Source organism: Lytechinus pictus, chromosome 10 (assembly GCF_037042905.1).
Source record: "Lytechinus pictus isolate F3 Inbred chromosome 10, Lp3.0, whole genome shotgun sequence".
Lineage (NCBI taxonomy): Eukaryota > Metazoa > Echinodermata > Echinoidea > Temnopleuroida > Toxopneustidae > Lytechinus > Lytechinus pictus.
This window is the reverse complement of record NC_087254.1, coordinates 10,454,391-10,478,225: the sequence shown is the minus strand read 5'-3', so window position 1 is coordinate 10,478,225 and position 23,835 is coordinate 10,454,391. Positions and strand designations below refer to the sequence as shown.

The 23,835-nt window shown below is 34.5% G+C and overlaps 1 protein-coding gene across 1 annotated transcript; it reads left to right on the top strand.

Annotated features, from left to right (window-relative positions):
- The first annotated feature begins 91 nt into the window (after positions 1-91).
- LOC129269084 (Golgi to ER traffic protein 4 homolog B-like) lies at positions 92-16,851 on the top strand. The gene is made up of 9 exons (XM_064105313.1): positions 92-259; positions 4,686-4,866; positions 6,606-6,684; positions 7,346-7,427; positions 8,363-8,518; positions 9,472-9,610; positions 11,990-12,130; positions 13,462-13,610; positions 13,959-16,851. Exons 2-9 carry the CDS (start codon positions 4,736-4,738, stop codon positions 14,063-14,065), a joined length of 984 nt encoding a protein of 327 aa, XP_063961383.1. The 5' UTR covers positions 92-259; positions 4,686-4,735; the 3' UTR covers positions 14,066-16,851.
- Positions 16,852-23,835: the final 6,984 nt, after the last annotated feature.

Genomic DNA, 23,835 nt, shown 5'->3' with positions numbered 1-23,835 from the left:
ACCAGTCGTAAATATGCGTAGATCTATATACTGCATCATGTAAATACTGAGTCGATATTTCTTCAGCTAAATATACGGCCTGTCATCAAGTCTATATGGCTTACGCGTTACGCCTATGGTCTAATACGTGGTGCATTTTTGGAAGGGTCTCGAAATTCCACCGGATGTCTTCTTCGATTATTTCAAGAATTTTTAAAGACTGTGAGAGAACATTTCATATTTTTACCTGGTCCCGCGGAGTCAACAACGTGTTGTAAATGTGAGTTCAGTCTGGTTTTGCTCAAACTCAGCTTAGGATCTTCAAACTAAAGTAAAAAATACAATCGTGTTCGTCATGTTCGTGTGCAATTTTTTGTGCACACAATTAAGCTGGGAATATCACAATACCGTGATACAAGTATTCAGATAGCACACGAGCAAAATGACCACTGACTAACGTGCTGTATTTTATTCGGGTTGGGAACTTAGTTCCTGTGCAATGCAATTCAAACCATCATATCAAAGAGGGGGGGTTTGAGCCTGCACCGCCATGACCGCACGCTGCCTGCGGTGTGCCTGAGGCGCTGAGCTACGCTGCGCTGCAGCAATAAAATTATTTTTTAAAAACAATTTAAAAAACGTGGATGTGGAAGTGCCTGGCCTGGAACTGGTTGCATGAGTCCACCACATATCGACCACCTCTTTTGAAACCAACCACCCTGCACACATTAAGATTATTACAAACAACACGCTTGGGATGGTAGGCGAATATTGATTTCATAAATAAATATTAAAAATGTTTAAATAGTCTAAAAACTGACATACTTCAGTCTACTGAAGCTTTTTGACATGCACTCATGGGCCTGGGAGTAAAATCGCATGAATGACCAGAACGCTAGAGCAAAACAATATATAACTTTAATATAAGAAAACCGAAAGAGCAATGGACGCTAAAAAAAAGCCTTAACAACTTGTTCATTGAATGAGTGAGCTGTGTCTGTGACTTGGCTGTCATTAGCTCGTCGTTCAGCGTCCACTGTCTCTTCGGAAGTTCGGTTCTATTATCAAACTACAATGAATGATACTATAAAATACCAACAGAATTATTATATTGTTTCATCTAGTTTTTTATGAAATTTGCTCAAATAATGGTGAAAGTATTCAAAATTGTTAAAGGGGAATGAAACCCTTGGAATAAGTGGGCTTGTGTGGAAAGAGAAAAATCAAAGAAAGTTTGAGAAAAATCGGACAAATAATAAGAAAGTTATGAGCATTTGAATATTGCGATCACTAATGCTACGGAGATCCTCCTATTGGCAATGCGACAGATATGTGTGATGTCACATGTGAAAAACTTTCCCTTTGATGGACTATAAAAATACCCCAAAAATGTATCTTTTTGCTCTTATGGTGATACAAACCCTTCATCCATAATATATTCTTTGAAAATCTGTATTACAAGCCCCATAGAAAGAATTAATGATCTACTGATAGATGTCATAAAATAGGCATTTTAAGTGAAATATATACAAAAGCAGTGGGAAAGTTGTTCACATGTGATATCACACATCTTTGTCGCATTGCCAATGGGAGGATATACATTACAATAATGATCTAAACTTCAAATGCTCATAACTTTCTTATTATTCATTCAATTATTCTCAAACGTTTGTTGATCTGTTTCTTTGATTTTTCTGTTTTCACACAAGCTATCTTGTTCCAAAGGTTTCATTTTCCTTGAAGATTATGATATGTGCTTAGTTTCACTCCAGCTGACGAAGTAGCAAAGTACAAGAACACAAACCTTTTTTTGTCTTGATTCTGTTGATTTCAATTTCGGTCTCATAATCTCATTCTTAACACCAGAAGCCAGCATATGCTGACCTGTCAGGATTTTCCTGCTTCTTAACTTTCGAAATGTTAAAAAAATCATATATGAAAACAAGAATGTCAGAAAAATCTCCTTGGACCATTCATGCCTCCAAGTCCTCAATATACTGTATCTTAACTCTTCATGCATTCCGTTTGCATTATTGCACGTCTGTAGGCGTGTTATATATTTCGCATTTCTGCACAACCGCGCATTCCCCTAATGATGCCTCTATGTCCAGGTAAATTGTAGTTTTCAGAGTTTTGTTCTGTTTTATATACATTTGCTTTCAAAACCACTTAGTGGGAGATTAATCAGATTATCTACCTTCTTTACATGTTAAATAAATCAATATATCCTTCAGCTGACCCAGGAAGTTCATTGAAAAAAGGAGAGAAAAGAATCAATTATATCCTCCTCACAAACAATACCAAGGTCAGGTTCATTGTTATTAGGAGTTAGGACTAGATCATGACACCTGTATGAAAGAGGTGCTTTTTTTTCTTTGACTAGTCGAAGATCTACTCTCTTTTATTTATTCACAGTAGTATGGTCTACTTTTGTCAGATTACCAATGATATTAGAATCATGTCTGTGATAGACTGCCCAGGTGAATACAAAAATAGAATCACGCCACTGACCCAAGAACCAAAATAAAGGGCTACACTTTTGTTGAAAATGTAAGAAGAAAATGTTTTTAAAAAATTATTTGCAATGCTTTATTTCTTTCGTAATGCAATAAATTCATACATGACAAGAAAACCCACCAAACACTACAAGTTTGCCTCACAACATTTCCTTTCTAAATGTTCAGATAAAAGTTATAGCTGTTTAACTAACAGAGTATTATACCAGGTAGAACGGTTCACTGCTAAAATAATGCAACATATAGAGGGTTTACAGGTCAATGCACGATGAGTTTAATAGCTCCGTAGTTTAAGGGTTGAAGTTATTAAAATACAGTGCGTATAAAAAAAAACGGGACAGTTTTGAAAAGTCTATAAAAATTTTGTTTAAAATCATATCTATATTTTGATGTTAATAGATGCTCTGATATCTTATCTTTGAAATGCAATTAAAAAAAATATATTTTGTTTATGCTTGAGCGAACATGGGACGTTTTTGTCGGGGGTTCAAAAAAGAGGCTTGCGCCAAAATCGCAGGAATGAGAAATTTGATGATTAGACTTTTGGCCAATAAGCAGACCTCCTCTTAATCTTTTCATTATCTTTGCCATAATTTTCAAATTATGCTGTCAAATTTCATTTACAAATTTCTTTATTTACCTTAATTTTTTTTTCATTCAAACTTCTTTTACCTTTGAATTTTTCTTAATAAGTAAGAAAAGAAGACTTTTTGTCAACCCAAGTAAGAAGATTTGCATTATTAATTGGGAGAATTCGCAATTATTCAAATCCTTTTATTATATGAAACAAATTATGTTATGGTACCTGTAAAAGACACGAATCCTATTTTCAAGGGGTCATTGAATCCTTCACCAAGTTTAATTATGTGCTTGGCAGGACAAACAGGAAAGGATTCATGTCTTTCAATGGCAATGGTGTAGCCTATTGAGTCGATTTTGAAGGAGCAAGATATGGCAGATCGGGTAAAATGTATTAAAAAGTTGTGAAGTGAGCAAGCAAAAAAATTTCATTATTTTATTAAAATATCAAATTTTGTGATTTTGATATGATATTCTGAAAATGATAAAATTTTTCACTTTTTATGTTTTCTGTTATTTTCCTGTCCAATTTTTTTGTAAGTCAGGATTTTTTTTTTTTTTTTTTTTTTTTTGGGGGGGGGGGGGGGTGGGCACCCCGATCCCCCACCCAACAGTATGCCATTGTTCAAAGGCACCATAACCTTTGTAGCACACAATGAAAGGATTTGAAAGAAAAAATACATGTACACGCTCTCCCATACTTCGGTTTAAAAAAATTGTTCTTGCCTAAAGAAGGAATATTCAAAGCTGAAAGAGAACATACTAAAAAGGAAGAACAACAGAACTATTCAAGCAAACAAGAGGATTTGGAAACAAGTTTTGACTGCATAATTCGAAAATTATGGCAAAGATAATGAAAAGGTTGAGAGGAAGTCTGCTGATTAGCAAGAAGTCCAACCATCATATTTATCATTTTATGCCTTTTTGGCACAAGCCTCCTTTTAAACCCCAGACAAAAACATTCCGATAAGACCTTAGAGCACCTATTGACACCAAAATATAGAGATCATAATTTGAAACAAAAATTTTATAGACTTTTCAAAACCTGTCCCGTTTTTTTTATACGCACTGTACAGGACATTCAGGGGGAATTGCCTTCTTGAGCCCAGCATGGGGCTCTACTCATTGACTGCAGGGGCTTAGTGGGCCCCTTGGACCCACGGCCATTGGATGTCCAGATTTTGCATATGTTGGCATGTATGCATATAAAAAACTGTGTACTTTGAGCCTTGCACATGCGCTAACTCTGGTAGTGCATGCCGTTGCGTTGTTGGCAGAGCTATTTGAGTAAAATGTTATGACTGCGATTCAAGCAGAATTAAACAAGTCAAATTTCACTGGAAATTAAGGGTTAGAAGGGAAAAGAAAAAATCATCAAAATTATAAGTCAAACATTTACTTGATAATAGCCTGTGACAAGCACATGAATTTGCTTTTTTTGTAACTCTGTACATTTCATTGCATTTTTAATCATAGTGTGACATGCAAGATTTGTTTTTGTATAGGAGTTAGATTGAGATTGAAACTAACGGAATAGAGACAGAAAACTTCGGTCTAAATCCAACCCTCTAAAAGACATGAATTCAAATTTCAATTTTTGTTTCTGTGAAGAATCACCAGAGGACCTCTAGAAGGCTTTGTGAGAAGAGTGAGAAGAGAGAATGGCATCAAAAGCTCCTGCGAAGAAGAATGATCGAGGCGGGTCTAGCAGAGTCCTGGGGAAACTGAAGAAGAGCGTTGAAGATGGCGATTACTATGAAGCCCATCAAATGTACAGGACCCTCTATTTCAGGTTAGTCAATGAGTTTATACTCAATTGGACCATATATTTTTTATTATATTTTTACTTAATATTATATTTTGTATATATTTATTGTGAATCTTAATGAATTATAATTCTTTGCATCATATTTTACTGGCATTGGGTAAACATGTACAGTGCAGTCTGTGAGTGGCAATATATTTTTTTTTGCAATAAACCGGAATTGAGAACAAAATTGAATTAGATTTTGAACTCTGGTTAGGGTTGTGCTCAATTACTTTCTTCAATTACGTAATTGTAATTGAAGAAAAGTTCAAATACAATCACTTTTCAATTAAATTACATTTTTTTCATTTACAATTACCAATTGATTTTGTCAATTACAATTACAATTTTGATTACTTTCTATAAAAGTCATAAATTAGATTAATTTGTATTCTATACGTACAGGTAGCACCACCTATTTCAACATTATTCTAAGTTACATACAAACTGACAATATGAAGGTTTATGTTAAAGAGCACAGATTCTGCCTATTTCACTCTTTGATGCTGTAAAGCAGTTGACATGAAAAAGGTCATACAATTAAATCATAAATTAAGTAAGTTTATTGTAAAGTAATTGAATGTGCTTAAAAGCAATTGACAGTGTTTGAAGTCAATTACATTTTTTTTCAATTACAATTACAATTACTTTCCCTTTCAAAATTTCAAATACAATTACAATTACTCAAAAAATTTAATTAATTTTACGTAATTGATCAATTACCTTGTAATTGAGCCCGACCCTGAGTCTCTGGTTTGACTCAAACCATGGTCTAATAGAGTGTTGCAAGAAACCTGAAATTGATTGCAAGTCATTTTTTTATCCCTAAATCAGTCTTAAGACTTGTAATAAGTTATAAAGTAGTAATTGATGGCTGGTCTGTATATGTATCAATAAGTAAATGTTGATTTTCTATAACTGAAATTGGTCCATCACTTGTAAAGTTGCAACTTAAATTTGCAATTGATTGCATATATATGTTTCCATGCAACACCCAAGTCTGGGGTAACATTATGGGAAGCGACGAGTGTAAAAATGTGTTTAACTGTAATGCTTCTTGTGCAGCTTACTGGTTTTCATCTCATGGTTTAATGGTGAAGAAAACTATTGTGAAATTATCATTTCTAGAAACATTTTTATGACTTGAATGACAAATGTGAGGATAAATTGATCATCTGATTCAGATATTGATGTCATTTCTGGGGCCCGTTTCATAAAGAACTTGCAACTGTTGTAACTTTGCCATTATGGCAACTACCATGGAAACCTTGATTCTGATTGGCTGCTGAGCATTGTTACCATGGTAGTTGTCATAATGGCAAAGTTGCAAGTCCTTTGTGAAACGGGCCCCTGGTTTTCCATAATCAAACCTCAACTTCTTTTTTTTACCCATTTATGGATAGACTTGATAAAAGCGGCAATTTTGGTGAAATATGTAGAAAAGCAATTGAGTGTTGTACATCTGACATAACACATGTTGGTCGCATTGCCAATAGGAGAAAATGCCTACATCATTTGTGATGTCCACATTTGAATGCTCATATTTTCTTATCATTTGTTCAATTTTTCTCAAACTATCATTGAATTGTTTCTTTGATTTTTCCGTTTTCAGAAAGCTAATTTGTTCACAGCGTTTCATTCTCTTTATTAACAACCTTATATTTCAAAATTTATTTTGTGTGTAAAATAACTGACACTAGTCTTCTTGAATATTCCATCTTTAGATATATCACACAGAAGAAGTATGCTGAAGCCATAGAAATGCTCTATTCAGGAGCATCCCTTCTTTTACAACACAATCAGGTAAAGAGTATGTGAATGAATAATGACTCCCCTCACCCTGACTCCCACATCCCGCCCCCATATCATTCTTGAAAAAAATATGCAATTTTTCTGAAGCCTGTGAGCTATAGATAATTATTTTTCATGATTTCTGTATTTAATTACATTTTTTTCAGCCAGTGATCGATATTTTCTTCCAGGGGATAGTCTACCTACATGTACATAATTCTTGGATATGACCCCACCATATAAAATTAGTTATTTCAAATATGTTAATTTGCTGTAAACAATATTGTGATAGATTGTATAATTAAAGTAATAAATACTTGGTGCTTTCATTGTTAATAAAACTGAGCAATACTGCATCTTCCTATGCAGTGAAGTACATGTACAATTTTAGAATGAAATATGGAACTAAGTTATAAGTTAATGTACTAATTGCTCCCTGCACAGTCATCACAATCCTTCATGTTTGTTATTAGTGTAAAGGACAAAACTCAAGTTTTGTTCGTGCTTTAATAGTAAATGTGGAATGAAGAGAATGAATCACATCTTTTATTTATATTCTGCATTTGAATGAAGAAAATCCAAAGCAATACCCCCCCCCCCCCCGGTCTTCTAATTCCTTAACCAATACTGCTGTTTGAATTTTTTTAAATAATTTAATTGATTTTTTCCCTAGCATATGAGTGGAGCTGATCTCAGTCTTCTGTTGTTAGAGGCCTTAGAGAAAGCAGAAACACCAATCTCAAAAGAAAACATTTGTAAGTCTCTTTCCCTCTCTCTTTCTGCCCCCCAATAATTTTACAACTTATTAAAACAGATCAGAGTTATTGTGATAAAAAGCGATATCAACAAAAATAAAGATTAACAAACCAAACAATAAAATAATACAAGGCTAACACACTAACAACAGCATTGCACAGTTGCTACTTGCTGTACATGTATGGGTTAAAAAAAAATTGAAATATCGAATAAAAAGTATCAAACTATAAACACGTTTTTTGAATATCAGGGTTACATCTCAAATTTCCATTTTTTGTGTCTTCCCCCTCTCTCTCTCTCTCCTCATCACTCTGTTTTTTGTGGTCAAATCTTTGAATGGTCAAAATTTACAAACTTCATAAAGAAAAATGATCTTTGTCATTTTATACTTGTCAAAATTTATTCAGGGATCCCATTTTAACAGAGCTCAACAGCCTATCAAATCGAAGGTTTCCACGGTAGTTGATTTGTGGGGCAGTGTAATCCTGTTTACTGGTAAATCAAAACAGAATATCTTTTGAAGTTCTTTAGAGTTTACCTCGTGTTTTCCTTCAGCAAGAAATTTATCCACACTGTGCTGCACTCAACCCAGGTGATGGAAATTGGTACCGGCAGGAAGTAATTCCTCAAAAAGCTGTGCGCACCAGAATCGGTAGACCAGCTTAGCCGGGGTAATATAGGAGCACCTTGAGCACCTAGCAAGGTGGATACGTGCGCTATACAAATCCTATGTTATTATTATATTATCATTTCTGAAAATCAAAGATTTTCAGAAACAGAACACACTATTTTTGAAACAGAAAACACTATTTTTTTAACAGAATACCACTGTTCCTATTGAAAGTACAATAATTGCAAATTAACCATTATTTTGTAAGTCTATAGGAAACAGACTACAAATCACTTAACTCGCTCTATTCAATCTGATTTTTAGCAAGGATCGGTAGCTTGGCAAAGCAGTTACCTCCTGAGGCTCCGGAGAGGGGGAAGTTTATCGTGGCAGCCATTAAATGGTCTCAGAGGGATTCTCCCACCAGTCGAACTGGAGATCCAGAACTCCATAAAGAGTTTGCCAACATGCTATGGCAAGGTAAGCATGAAAAAATGTGCATCTGTGCATTTCATGATACCAAGGGTGTGAGAGTTCAGCTTTTTTGCTGATATCAGCTATTTTTTCTTTTGATTTTCAGCTTAAAGGTAAAACACAGTAGTTGCAGCAAACAATTATTTCATGAGAAAGTCTTTTAAATCAAGGTTGATTGTCGAAATATTATCATACATCTAGATCTAGTACATTAATGTAAACTTATCTTTGTAAAATCATGTAATCTTAGCTCAAAACCAATAATTCTGATGATCGCTAACACGGAAAAGCATATGTGGGACAGTGTATTAATATTAATATGAAAAATACCCAAATTCTGTACTTGTTTTGCTAATTTCTCAGCAATTACGCATTTTCTTCCAGAGCTATTTGGCACATATTTTTTTATTTGTAAATACAAACACTTTGGTGGTAATTTCATTGGATTCTGTTTGAACTCATTTTTACCACAACTGTTATTCATCTTTAATGTCAACGTATTTTAGCTTTCCCCTGTACAAAAGTATGAGAGCTCTTTTAATTTTCAGGTTTTATCCAACACTCTTCAAATTCTTCTAGCTTTTTTATTTGTGATCATTCACAGTTTTTCACACCCCTGTTATACTTGCGCATCCAACGTTCATTATCACTAGAATAGAAGCTTGTGGGTCGACCATGTTTTCCTAAGACATACATGTACAATTACAAGATAGCACTGGCTTCAAGGGACAATTTGAAAATTAAAGAAATATTTAACTGAACTTGAAGTAAGGAAAACTGTTGTTATTGAATATTTTGTTATTATATCATGCAGGCTAGACAGCCAAAGGCATTCCACTTGTTAAAAGTATTATTTAATGGAATCCCTCTTCACTTTTATACATGTGCACTGTGTAAAACAAGCATGAACTCATTTCGGGGGCTCATAAACGACAATTTTATGATCGTTTTCGTTTCAGAAAAGAACTACTATGAAGCCCGTTATCACTTCTTGCGATCTTCAGATGGCAAGGGATGTGCCTTAATGCTCGTTGAGTACCAGCTCAGCAAAGGGTACGGAAGTGAGGCCGATATGTTCATCGCTCAGGCAGTACTTCAGTAAGTTAACATCAGTTATTTATCAGTTGTTATTGAAAGGATAAATGATATTGTCATATTCTGTAATTGAAAAAGTGGAAAATACTCGTTGGTGCTTATATGTGATAATTTGACCTTCCATGATTCAAATAATCACCCAAGTCAAAGATTTTTTTTCACACTGGAAGATGTAACGTGTGTTATATTCACCTTCCAAGTCTAATTTTGCCTCAATAAATAAGATTTTGTGGGACTAAGAGATTAAAATTCAGGATTACTTCAAGATTACTTCAGGAATGATGCACTAGGTTCTTTCTTTTACAAGGGATGTAAACCCTGGGTTTTTCAAAATATTCCAGGGCTGGTATTCTGAGATCCATTTTATCTCAGATAAAATAAAATATTTTATCTCCGTTAAAATTTTCTGAATTGGTATTCTGAGAACAATTTTATCGTCATTTTATCTCTGTAAGACACACCTATTTTTAAATCAGTATCCAATTAGAAACGCGCTTTTATAGCTCTCATCACTCAACCAATGGAAATCCATTCTGCTAGGAGGTGTGGCGAAGGAGTGAGATTGCGTCAATTTATTGACTTCAATACGCTTGCACTATACGCTTGTGCGTCTTTACAGCGATTTCTTTTTAACAAAAATGGCAATACTATCATCTTTTTTCGAAGTCTATTTCGCATCTTTTCAAGCATCATTTCAAAGACACTATTAGTCAAGAAAAGTCTCATGAAATGCTTCCTGATTGTACAGGAATAACTTTAAGGTGTTGTTCTCAATGAATATATAATTTTTCTTAATTTTCATGCCAACATTTGGAGTTAATTCACCTAGAAATATTGACGAAATCAATGTTGCGGAGATAAAATAGCCCCTACCCTCTTTTAAGTTTATTTTATTTTTCTTCAAAGTAACTTGGGCGCAAGCACATCACCCGCGTTGCAATGGCCAGATACGCGATGGGTATGTCTCCGCAGCCACTGCTCTGTTGCGTATCATCATAGATACGCAAGAGAAAATTTTAAATTTTATCTGAGAGATAAAATGTCATCTCAGAATACCAATTTCATTTTAAGAGATAGAACGAAATATTTTAAAGATAAAATGACCTCAGAATACCGCCCCAGATTTTTTTTTTTCTGTGACATTATTATCATGTGTTTAGGCATTATCCAGGGATTAATCCCTGAGGTGCATGAGCGGTGTGGCACACCAACGCGTGCCTAAAAGCCTTCAAAGAAGATATTACAAGAAATCAGCAAATTTGTTATGGTTCAAATAAAATCAGCGGACAAAATTTTTGAGAGGGTACTAGACAATCAATTTAACATACAAATATTGTTTTAAACCGTCTCAAAACATCTCATGATTCTCTTTTACACTCATTATATCTTGCATACCGGTATTTTTGTTAAAGGAGAAATATGTTGATTATGAATGTGGTCTTATTATATATCAGTGGTAAGGTAATGATGTGGGGATTATCATTTGGTCATTCAAAAATAACGAAAATGATACATAAAGTGGAAACCGCCAATTAAAAAGCGCTAAAATGCCTCTCCGAAATATGCCTCGCATCGGTCTCTGAATTGACTCGAATTTGATGACGTGTATGTCTGTACGAGAGACGTGATTGGCTCTCCCACGTCAAGCTCCACTTGCATGCAAAACCTGTTGCAAGGGTACGTTTTCTCCACTTGGTGCATATCGTCTGCTGCTATTCGTTGAGTTGATTTGCCTTCAGGTTCGGATATATTCACTTGTTTGTAAGCACAGTTATATCATTATTTTCCTTCTTTAGAGTAAATTTTGTTGATAGAGGGAAGAGACTGTCTGGATGTGGTCAATTCATATTCATGGATTAGTTTGGCCCTTTATTTTGGTAGCGAATTGGCATGCAAGTTGAATTGTCCGACTCATCATCATCGGCGTAATTCCCCTAATTTACCTCCATCCACGTCACTTTGTTGTTCACTAGAGCTAGAAACTTCATCATCATTCTCTTCATCTTCAAAATCATCAATTTGAAAATCCAAATCTAGATAAAATTATGTGTTTTCTTTCATTTCGTGATCGAAGTATTCAGTGACAGTGTGGAGAAAACGTACCCTTGCAACAGGTTTTAAATGCAAGTGGAGCTTGACGTGGGAGAGCCAATCACGTCTCTCGTACAGACATACACGTCATCAAAAATCCCCAATTTCGCGAACATAATTCTGCGTGTTTGAAGCATTCAGAGGGAGAACTTTAAACTATCAATTAACTGAGTTTCATCGGTCTCCATGATAAATGATGTACACCATCGTGTTCTTCTTATTTTCTCCTTTAATTTTATATATGATTCTCCATTTTTATGATTTTCAATATATTTCTACTTCAATTTCTAGATACTTGTGTCTGAGGAATAAGACTACAGCATCGATCACGTTAAAAGTCTACACTGAGAATCATCCAGCAATCAAAAGCAAACCTCCCTTCATTTTACCTCTCCTTAACTTTATGTGGCTCCTACTCCTTGCAATCAAAACGTAAGTATGACACATGAGTAGCAGATCGGGGGCCTATTTCATGAAGACTTCTTAAGATAAAAAATGCCAAATCTCTATATTAAGGTTATGACCAGCCAATAAAATTGAATGATTTCAGTAGCTTTAAACTGTTAATTGCTAATTGGTTATTGTTACAAGATTTATTAAGCGCCTCAGGAACTGAATGGTCAATTATGTATCTAAAGTGGCAGGGTTCTCAGTTCATCAGAGAAAGCAGGTGAAATTATGTTCCTTTTTTCCAGTCAGGGAATTTGAATTTTAGAAATGCCTTATATCAGGTAAAAGTAACTTAATTTGATGAAAAAAAGTCTTTTGTTAGGGAAAATTGAAAGTACAAATTTCTTCATTACTGTGTTTCAAATGCAACATATTTAGAAAAGGTGTAAAACTGGAAATGAGTCGGAAAAATTGTCCTGGAATTTGAGATATTATCAGGGAAAATCAGGAAAAAAAATCTGTATTTTTTTAATGCTGGGAACCCCAAATAGAATTGAGCAGTTATTAAATCATGCCTGTTCTTACAAACCTTCCCCAGAGAAAATCAGATTGAAACAAACGCTGAGATAAATGTGATAATTATTTTTTTTGTGGATATGAAAAGCATGTGATTGCATCTAATTCTTGATACCTTATACATTATCTGAGGTATTGTATGAGATCATTTAGGACTCTGAAATATTGTGAGATTATAGACATTCAACACTTCTAGTTCGAATATGGGAGAGGAAATGACATAACTGTAGTACATTTCCGGGTCATGACGTCTTAGGTCATAGATCTCACAGAACACGAACATGACCTTTGGGGAGACATCCATCTTCACTCCCAGAGAGCATTTCGTCGACAATTTTAGTCCCGATTAGTTTTCAGCTCTTGACAACTTTCCTTGGATTTGATTGGCTGGGAAGGGCAGTCCCCATGGCAATTGTCGGATTAAACAGGAGTTGACGGATGATACGTCCGACAAGCCCTTTCAAATGATGCTCCCTGACGAGCATTTCATGAACATTTTTGGTGTGAAAAGTTGTCGGATCTGACGACTTCCCTTGGATTCGACTAGCCGAGGAGCGCTGTTGCTATAGTAATTCTCAGATAAAACAGAACTTGTCAGATAAAAGGTCCAACAAGTCCTCTCATGGGGAACATTTTATCAACATGTGTTCTCTGGCTAGTTGTCAGATCTGACAACTTCCCTGATTTTGATTGGCTGAAAAGCACAGTTACCATGGTAACTGTCGGATTAAACGTCCTTCAATTCCTTTCATGCAACGCTCCCTGACCCGTACTCCCCCTCCACTTTCTTCCTGCAGTCAGAAGTTGACAGCCTTCACCGTGCTCTGTGAGAAGTACCAACCATCCCTCCAGAGAGATCCAACCTATGCAGCGTACCTTGATAAGATTGGCCAGGTCTTCTTTGGTCTACCTCCTCCCATGCCGACAGGTAGACAAGGGTTTATAGGTCAGTAAACAATTCCAATTTCAGCTTTCTTTATTTGAATACGTTCATCCAATTTAGCATTTATTAAATATGCTCAAAGTGGTTTATGATATATAAAGAGGAGGAAAGAGAAAAGAATTTTTTTCTATAACATCCTCTCTTTTAGTTTGTCATACCTTCCTCCCACATAAGGTGATGCTGGAGGAAGTATTCGATAATTGTAATGAAGGACATGAAACGAATGTTGCTGGGGGGGACTATTCCAAATGTTAGGACCAGTGAAACTTACTGTATGCATTGTTGGCCTGAGTTATGAATTACTAGCATTTGAATAAGAAGAACGATTTCTTTTAATTTCCCCGTATGCAGGCAATCTCATTTCAAGTCTGTTTAGTGGCGATGGTGATGATGACGACGACGATGATGAAGGGCTAGCCTCATCTCCTCCAGCTTTCCTGGTTGAGGACTTGGATTAATGCTTCAAGATTTTATTGTAAATGATTGCAAGACAATAATAATAAGAGATTTATATTCTTTCTTCTTATATTTAACTTAAATGTCATATTCTCTTGTCTCTTTTCCTATTTCTATGCATTTTCCTCCTCTTTCTCTGTTTCTCCTCTTCCTGGCCCTCTTCCCTTTCCTATGACTCTTTCTATCCTCCTTCTCTCTGTCTGATTTATGGGTGTGAAAATTTTTAAATGGTATTTTATTTTCTCTCTTTTTTCTGATTCTTTATCCATGATCGGACTTCCATTCATATATCACTTTTGCGTATATTACATGTGTTTTGTTATTTGATTCTAAAGCTTTCTCACATCTTTAAGCAAACAATGTCTATGTAAATGTTCGGTATGTGACGTTTTACACAAGATGTTATTTCTTTTAATATTTCATAGTATATGTCATCTTAGTCACTTTTAACTAATGCTGCAAAAATTGTAACAAAAATAGAAAATTTATGATTTCATCTCTTTGTCATTCACTCCAAATGCTACCAATGTTTCTGTCGTTAGACAAATGATATTATTTCAATTAGTACCTTTTAAGCTGAAATGGAAATAAAGAATCAGCTAGTTTTTCTCTAATATAAAAAAAAAAATCCAGCGAAGTTTCTATTAAAGATGAAATATGGAAAAGATAATTCCAGCTATTTCTCTTCAAAAAGATAATAAGAGAATTTCAACAATTTTCTTTTCAGATGAGATGAAAGTATAAGAATTCCAGCTTGTTGCCTTCAAGGGCTGCTAGCAGGCATATAAGGGTTTAGTATAAAAAAGGGGGGATGTATATAGATAAAATGCTTTGTCCAACATGGACATTTCTATATGTGAATAAGCGAAATTTAATACATTGCATTATTTGCAATATACATTGTATGACCTTTTTTCAATATGCTTTCAAAATATTGATAGGATTTATTTTAAAGTTTTTAATAGATATTAAAATGGATCTCTTTAGATATCATAAACTACATTGAGCTGTATAACATTGTGAATGCTTTTGGTATTTTGTAATTATTGTTACAATTTTTTATCTTCAACAATTCCCACTGATTTTTTTAAGGTACTCCTCATTGGTGTACAGTTCAGGAACCCGTTTCATAAAACCTTGTTATCATTACAAATTCACAATCAAATAAACTATCAGCCGATCAGATCGAAGGATTTCAGAAGCTTTCAACTATTATTGCTAATTTGTTATTATAAACAAGTTTAATGAAACAGGGCCCCCAGTTAAATTGTATCCAGCAGCTGTAGACTTGTACATTGTCTCAATTCTGTTGAAACAAAGAGTTTTGTATCTAAAACTCATGAAATTTGCATTTATGCTTTAAAAAAATGTTTTTTTACTTCAGCATTTTGTTTTAGAAATGGCTATTTGGAACCTTAGAAATGATTGTTTTTCACAGGGTCTAATTACAAATTTATTGATATTTGGAATGAGACATACACAGTAATGTACTATGATTCCAAGATGTTGTTCCAATTTGCATGTATACTCATAGTAAACAGCTCATTTTTTTCCCATTACACTGTGGTTGTAAAGAAATACGAATGAGCTTAATAATAGGATTTTAGGTAATAATGTGGCCTTTTCAATAAAATATTTGTTGTGGCATGATTTTTGTTTTTATATATGTAAATTTGGTAAAAATGTATATGTTATATTAAGGACTTATTTTGATTTTTTAAAAGTTATGTTTAATACATCCTGTTAATTGGCACGTCATTGCTTTATGCAAGTAAATTATTTCAAGATGAATTTTGATTAGCAGCCTGGCAAGGAGACAGGGTTGCGAAAAGGAACGAGTGGGAGGTGGAGGCTAGAGATTTAATGAGGAAATAAGGATGAACATGGTCTAATTGTCGAGGTTTCTTGATATATGAAATATATAGGGTGTCAAATGGGCATGAAGTATGGACTTAAAAATGGTGATGATGAGGAGGAAGGGGAGAGAGAGGGGGGGGGGGAGAAGGGTTGGTGGTGGTGGTGGTGATGATGTATGACGATGATATTGATGATGGTGATGATGTTGATGGTGATAAAGGACAGATTCTCTGTAATGAAAGGCACTAAATTAAATGTATTTTCTGTGAGGATAATAGATTTATGGAAATTCTCAACTTTTTGTTAATTTTCCATTTGCAACACTTGAATCTTTATTATTATTTTGTCACATGACTTGCGTGTTGGAGAAAAAAAAAGCGTTTTAAACACTTTGGATGTAAGAATGCACTTAATTTATTATCTAGTTTCCTAAGTAAAAACGTAATCGACTCCTATAATATGCATTCACATTTTATTTCATGAAGTAAACTTCAACAGATTTTAATGTTTTCATTTGAACTGTGGCAAATTTGTTTTCAATAAGTACTTCCTGTATTTAAGCATAAATGTATAGGTTTTGTCTTTGATAATCACAAATGGTTTATTAAATGCTGTAGCAATAAAATTAAGAGCACAGCGTTCAAAAATGAAAGGTAAAGTCACACTCTTTTGTCTTTAAGATGTTTTATGGTAGCTCATCACATCAAAGTTTATCTCTCTTTTAAAAGAAATGTACGGTAGTTTGGCAAGCAATTGGTAATAGAATGAACATAAATAAATATTTGGGTTGAGATAATGGGTCTCTTTTTAAAGTTCTGTTACATTGCCAATGTCTCCTTTATGTGTTATCTGTTTTCTTTGACTCAAAAATTATTTTTTCAATCAATAATTTCTTTATTATTTACACAAATAAATATTATCAATGCTTCAATGGTTTGTTTTTGGTATTTTTTTTTCGCACTAGATGAGCCCTCCCTGCCCTAGCCTATAATCTAGGCGGAGGCTGCAGTTATTGTCTTTGCTGTTGTGCTGAACGCAAGAAATACGTCTGATCTGGCTTTGCAGCCACCAATGCGTAGTCTTCGCCAGATCAGATGTATCTCTTGCGTTCAGCATAACAGCAAAGACAACTGCAGCCTCCGCCTAGATTATAGGCTATCCCTGCCCATACCCCCTCTCCCTAACTATTTGGGGGTGTTGCAATGAAAATATTTGCAATTAATTGTGAATATTCCCTTGCAGTTTTACAATTGATAGATCAATGTAAGCTGTAGGAAATCAACTTACACTCCTTGTTTCAAGGAGCAGATCCTCAAGTGCCCATTTTCAATTCGTTGCAAGCATATGATTGATTTTGGGGTCCAAAGTAGAGGGGGGGGGGGGGACTGAAAAGATTTAAGCCTAACATTGAAAGGATTAAAGATAAATGCCAGTTGTAACGTTTTCAAAATGAGTTCGTACATAATCCAATGAAATGACCACCAAAGTTTCTGTTTGTATAATTAAAAAATATGTGCCAAAGGATTCTGGAAGAAACTGTAATTGCTGAGAAATTAGCATATAAGCACAGGATTTGGGTCAAGCGTCGGGCCGACATTCAAAGCAATAATAATAATACACTGTCCCACGTGCACTTATCTGTGTTGGTGATCTTCAGTGTGAGCATTTTTCAGCCTAGATTTTAAGATTTCACAAAGTTCAGTTTATGTAACTGTACCAGATCTAGATCCTTGATGATATAGTGACAATTAAGCTTGGTTTTACACACTTTCTCGAGAAATCAGTGTTTACTGCAACTACTCTCATTTATCTTTAAGATATGAAGACCAAACTGGTCCGTAAAATCTTTCACATTTCTTAATTTTTACAGTTTCCTAAATTTCTGTATCAGGTCTCGTAAAAATCCAGACAAGCCTGAGTATCTAGCTGTTATCAAGTTTCTGCGGCTGAAAGGCATGACCCCAGCTGACACTTGGTACTGTTACGGTAACCAATCCAATTTCTTGTGACTATGGAGGAGATTTGGGTTCATCATTATCACCCAAAACAATGAAAATGACATCCCATGTCATCAACCCCCCAAAAGGCCAACTCGAATGTATCCATTTTTCATAACACACTTTGATGCAGGAACCTGTAAAATCATAATCAATATAGCAATGACCAAGAAATTAGGTGGGTAGGATTAAGAAATGTGAAATATTTTACGGACCAATTACAGTTGGTATTCATATATCTCAATCCTTCCTATGTTAGGCTCAAAACTTTTCAGTCACCCCTCCTAGACTTGCATTTGATCGAAAGTTTCTCCTTTCCTTGTAACCTCATACATCACTCCCTCTACTCTCTTGAACCTCTTCCTATTCTAAACACAAAGTTAAAAAGGGTACTGCCTTTCGCGCCATGCTGACACTTTCTCCTTTCCCTTCTTTCTGTCTTCCACGGACAAGTCCACCGCAACTAAAAGTCATAACATTTTCAAGTTTTGCCAAATTTCACAAAACGCTATGCACATTCTGAGGGGACTGATGACGTCACCCACACACTGTTTAGTATTTTTACTACATGAAATATTCTAATGTTCTCCTCATTGTCCTGCGAAAGTATTTTTTTAGTCCTCCCTGAACTTGTGGAATTGCCATCGTTATACAATTCTATGGTTCAGTAAAGTCGATCCTTTATTTAAATCTGTAAAAAATGATAATTCGAACAATAAAAAACAAATGAAATAGTCAGTGAGGGGCATCATCGACTCTCTCATTTGCATATCACTGAGTTGTGCATGCGAAAAATGTATAAATCTTATGTAAAACATTTCTACATTTTGCCCGTTTCATTTTTCACCATTGATTCAAATCAATATTTTTATGGGGTGGACTTGACCTTAATGCATACCCCACCAGTCCAACCATACTGCATTCCTTTTTCACTGTATCTTTCCATGTACTAATTCTTATAATGAACCAGATGTGAAAACATTGTTAAAAGATATTTCACCATCAAAGATCATAGATTTTCTTAACTCTTTTCATTAGATTTTGAGTAAGAAACTGTCAGATTTCCAATCATAAAAGTCATGCCCTTAGGCAAGGCATTTTACTCAAATTGTCTAGTCTTTTAGAGGAGGCTTAAAGCAGTCAGTCCTTTGTAGGTGGAGTCACACCATTTGCATTTAAAGAACCTACTCCTCTGTTTGAAAAGAGTAAAAAAAATAATTATCACAAGTCATCACCATTATCATCATCATCACCATTACCATAATCACAAGAATCATTATAGCATTACATAATATCCAAGTAACGCTTGTTGATCAGTTGACATACATATTCAATTTAATGTCATATTTCAAAATAAGTATCGACCATTTCTTAAATGGAAATTAGCTTCAATCAATGCATTAATAGACATGCTCAATCACAGATGAGCAAAAACAAAATTAGGAAACAAATAAAATGAACATTACAATCGACAAATTCATCATGCAGATATTTTTTTCCTATCTTTTTCTAACAAAAAAAAAAAGGAAATAAATATTTCAATTATCTGTGCATGACCTCAAGCATTAGCATCATAACAGAATCAATTAAAGACGGCTTGTAAATGCTCAATGTAAATTAGTCGACTAAGTCTCAGCCATTGAAGAATACAAAAGCAATATAAACAATTTTTACTTTATCGAATATGCTCTACTTTATATATATAGAAAGGGTGGCTAAAAATTGCATTTTTATTCCATACCAATTCCCTCTTTCTTACTACATTTCTATTCTCTTTTTCATGATTTTTCTATTTTCTTTTATGCAATACACTTCATGTTATACACCGACAATACTCATGAATGGACTATTCAGTTACAAAGGTGGTTGATTTGAGCTACAATAGAGCCTTTCCCTAGGTGGATATTATACATAAAGTATATAAACCAAAATAGATCAGCTTTACATTCTTTGCTTGTAGCAAAGAGAATATATGTTTATATCATTATACTTGAGAGTGAGAGATATCTGTTCAGGGGGCAAAATTTCGGAAAATGAATAAGCACAGATAGAGTGGACAACATAGTAGAAATTATTTCATGGAAAATAATTACGTACTGTATTCCAATACACTTCAGATGGTAAAAAAGAAACTTACATTTTTACTACCATCCTATTATGCTTTTGTGTAATGAAGGTTACTTTTCTTTCATGTACTATGTGTGTGTCAGTCATCTATGCGTTGCAACGATTATAAAATGTGTGTTATAAAATATGTATATCAAGCACAAACAAGTTTACTCATCAATATCCCTTTCCTCGTCAAACACAAACAAATCTCCAATAGTGCACAAAGTAACACATTTTTGGCTTCATTTATATCGGGTTTTTTGGCATCCTATGGAGATTCAGCAGCATAATTTATGACAAAGAGCCATCTCTCAAAATAATCAGAAGAAAAAAAAACACAAATTAAAAACAAAAACTTTCAATTTCATTTCAAAATGAAGAATGACATAAAGGAAAACTGAATAAAAGAATACTCCTTTTCAAAGTAAACTTCTCGAAAAGGGGGAGTTAGTCTGCAGGCACAGACCTTTGGAGTTTCATAATTTGCATAGTGCATAATGCAGAGTCTGAAGTAGTGAGACTAGATTCGCTATGTACTGTGGCTGCCTCTACTTGACACGGACAGAGGGCTTGGAGTCTATCCTTCACTCTCGACATGGTATAATTACTTAAGGGTCAAATCTGAGTCTGTGCTTTCAGACTAGGGGGGTAGGGGGGAAGTCCCCATCCACATACATGGTAAGAATTGGCTGTGAAATAATTATGCATTTAGATGATAGTGCAGTAATTCCTGTACTTCGTTACAGTACCAAAAGCAAGCAAATGACAGAAGTGACATTTCTTGTTAACAAGATGTATCTGTCATTTACACTGACACCAATGAAACACCAAAGTGCAATTGCCTGACATATACCTTAATAGTCTGAGTGTTCATGCATTAAATGCCGGTTGCTGGTAACAATCTCAAGATGAGTTTGAGCAGAACCGAATAACTGTTTGTATGCATCAATAAAAATATGTGTCAAATGATTCTGAAAGAAATTGCCTTAATTGCTGTGAAATAAGTGAAAAAATTGTCACCCCAGCTAAGATTTCATGAATCCACAAAGGTAAATCTACCTGATCTAGATCTCCAATGATTATGGGGACAATGAGCTTAATTTGCTTTCAAAGACTTTCTCACAAAAATCATTGTTTGCTACAATCACATTCTGTTAGCTTTAACCAGAAAGATGAACACACTTGGGGAAAAGACTAAAATATCACGAACTCATATTTTGCTGATACACATTAGATGATTGATCAAGTGCAGTATTGAGCTTTTGGTGTTGGGCCGATTTTGAACACAACACCAATATCATTTTTTAAAAAGAAAAAGAGACTAGTCTTGGAACAAGTTTGACTTGGTGCTACGCTTCCAATAATGTGATTTGGATAATTTTTTAAAAATTAGGTGTTGAAGCGCCATGTATGGAGGGCAATCTGAATTGTGTGTGTAAGGCCATAGGGGTCTACCAGAATACCGCCATGCCAAAGATTACCGACAAAGGAATCCCAATGGAACATTAAAATATAAGAAAGGAAAAGAAAGCAAGGGGGTAAATAATAAGGGGATAAACATTGTGGCAATCAATCAATATGAGAAACTCGGTACTCAAATAAAACCATTACAAGATGCCTATAATATTAAAAAATAAAAAAATATTCAGTACATGCATACGGCACCTGAGATGCAACTAAACAAGAAAAGAAAAGAAAAATGAAACAATAGTACAGAATCTTACAGAAATTCAAAATCATTAAAAGACAATTCAAAATGTCAATAAATTAATAAGAAAAAGAAACACTGGTCTCTAGGGCCCATATTCTGAAGTCCAGGTCTAACTTTAGCCATTGGTCTAGGTCTGTAACTAAAATTTATGGAAAGCCAAAAATGTCAAAAGTTTGCTGTGTTCTTTTGCCATTCTTTAATGGTGAAGAAAGCTAATTTAGTCATCGTTCCAAGACAGTTATGAGTGTATTGATCACCGTATGCTGACAAATCAAACAGCTGCTGTTATAGATTTGTGTCGCAATTGGCTTTTTATAGTTGAAACCACAAATTTAGACCATAGTTTTAATTAAACCCGAGTTCATAATACAGGCCTGATAATTTTCATCATAGACCCATAGAAGTAAAAAAATAAAGCTTGTGTACCAACACACCAACTCTTCTGACTTTGTCCCATAAATATGATTAAAAGTATTTGGATCCGGTAATGAAACTATTTGCAGACTTTTTCGTTTTGACGGAGCATACCGACATCGGAAAGGTACAGACTAACTTGTAAATGTATACATTACGGTCCATATTCGAAAGTCTGGTTTGAATTAGTCCATGGTCTCAGTCTGTGCTAAAATTATGAGAAACCAAAAATGGAGAAAAAAAATTGTTTACACTGCTTGCTTTTTGTTTATGTTAACTGACTTCTTGACCATCCATGAATGGTAAAGAAATTAATTTACAATATTATTCTTAAACAGATTTGAGTGCCAAATAGCCCGATACATTTAACCTCGTTTCCTAGAGAGTTCTGTCACGATTGGCTTTCCATAGTTAAACCATAACTTTTGACCACAGATGAAATTAAAGCCAAGTTCAAGAATACTGGCCAAGATGTCTAAAATAGAGTTTTACTCAAGGAACCCATGTTAATGTAAACATATCACATTTCTCATGGACAGTGCAGTAAAATCACACTGATTTATGAGGTTTATTAATTCTTAGACATCTATCTTCACTGAATTTGTGTTCATCTTTCAAATAAAAAACTAAACCAATAAAAAATTTAACAAACTACAGGAATAAAAACTTGATTTAAAGAGATATTGCTTTGTAAAAGATGCTATTTCTGGAGATTCTGTCAGTGTTTGTCACTTAAAAGCCTGTATTTGAAAAATGATTACTAAAAACTTCTGGGAGGAATTGTTACCAGAACAAATGACAGTTTACTGTAAAAATCATATTCAAAATAAAATAAAAATCAAACTAAAAAAAAAGTAAATAACGTTTTCAGCAAGGTTGATTTGACTTGGATGCTGATGGAAGTTGGGAAGTGATAAAAAATAACTTCAAACACATTCATTCTCGGGGGAAAAAAATAGTGATTATCTCGGGAGAGAAAAGTGCAGAGATATCCAACCACCTTGCAGTAATGTATGTGGTCTACTGGTTTTGACTCTCGCCTTTCTAACAGAGGGTCGTGGTTCGAATCCTAGCCATGGCGTGTTTTCCTCATAAATGCTAAGAGGGCTCACAAATTGCAGTTCTATTTTTTTTCTAATGATGCATGCTCAGAATCATTAAAGACAGGATACAAATAAATACACTGACCTCATTACCTGAAAGAAATACTTGAACCAGCATAGTCTATCCCTGCAATCGGTCAGGACAATGACCAAAAGTTTGACAAGATACCATCATGGCTATTCAACCATCTAATCTCCACACTATCATACTATAGAGAATGTGTTTATTTGGGTTCAATGTAGTATTGTTGGTCAATCAAGCAGATTCAATCAGCTGTCTTTAAAGACCAAGTGCCAGGTTTTTTTTTGAAAATTTGATACCATTAGAATCCCAAAGACTTTTTTTATAGATATATCTAATAAATGTATAATTATGTTATGTTTATTCAACATTCAAGCAGATTTGTTGAGTTTAAAATGTCTTTAAAGACTCTCACGACCAAAATCTTATGTCGAATTTGACACGATTAGATTTCAAAACAAGTTACCTATCCAGAATGGAAATCATTTTTGTTGTCAATTAATGTTTATAATATTCTGTATAACTCTACCTCATACATACAGTAACATCACTTTCTCCC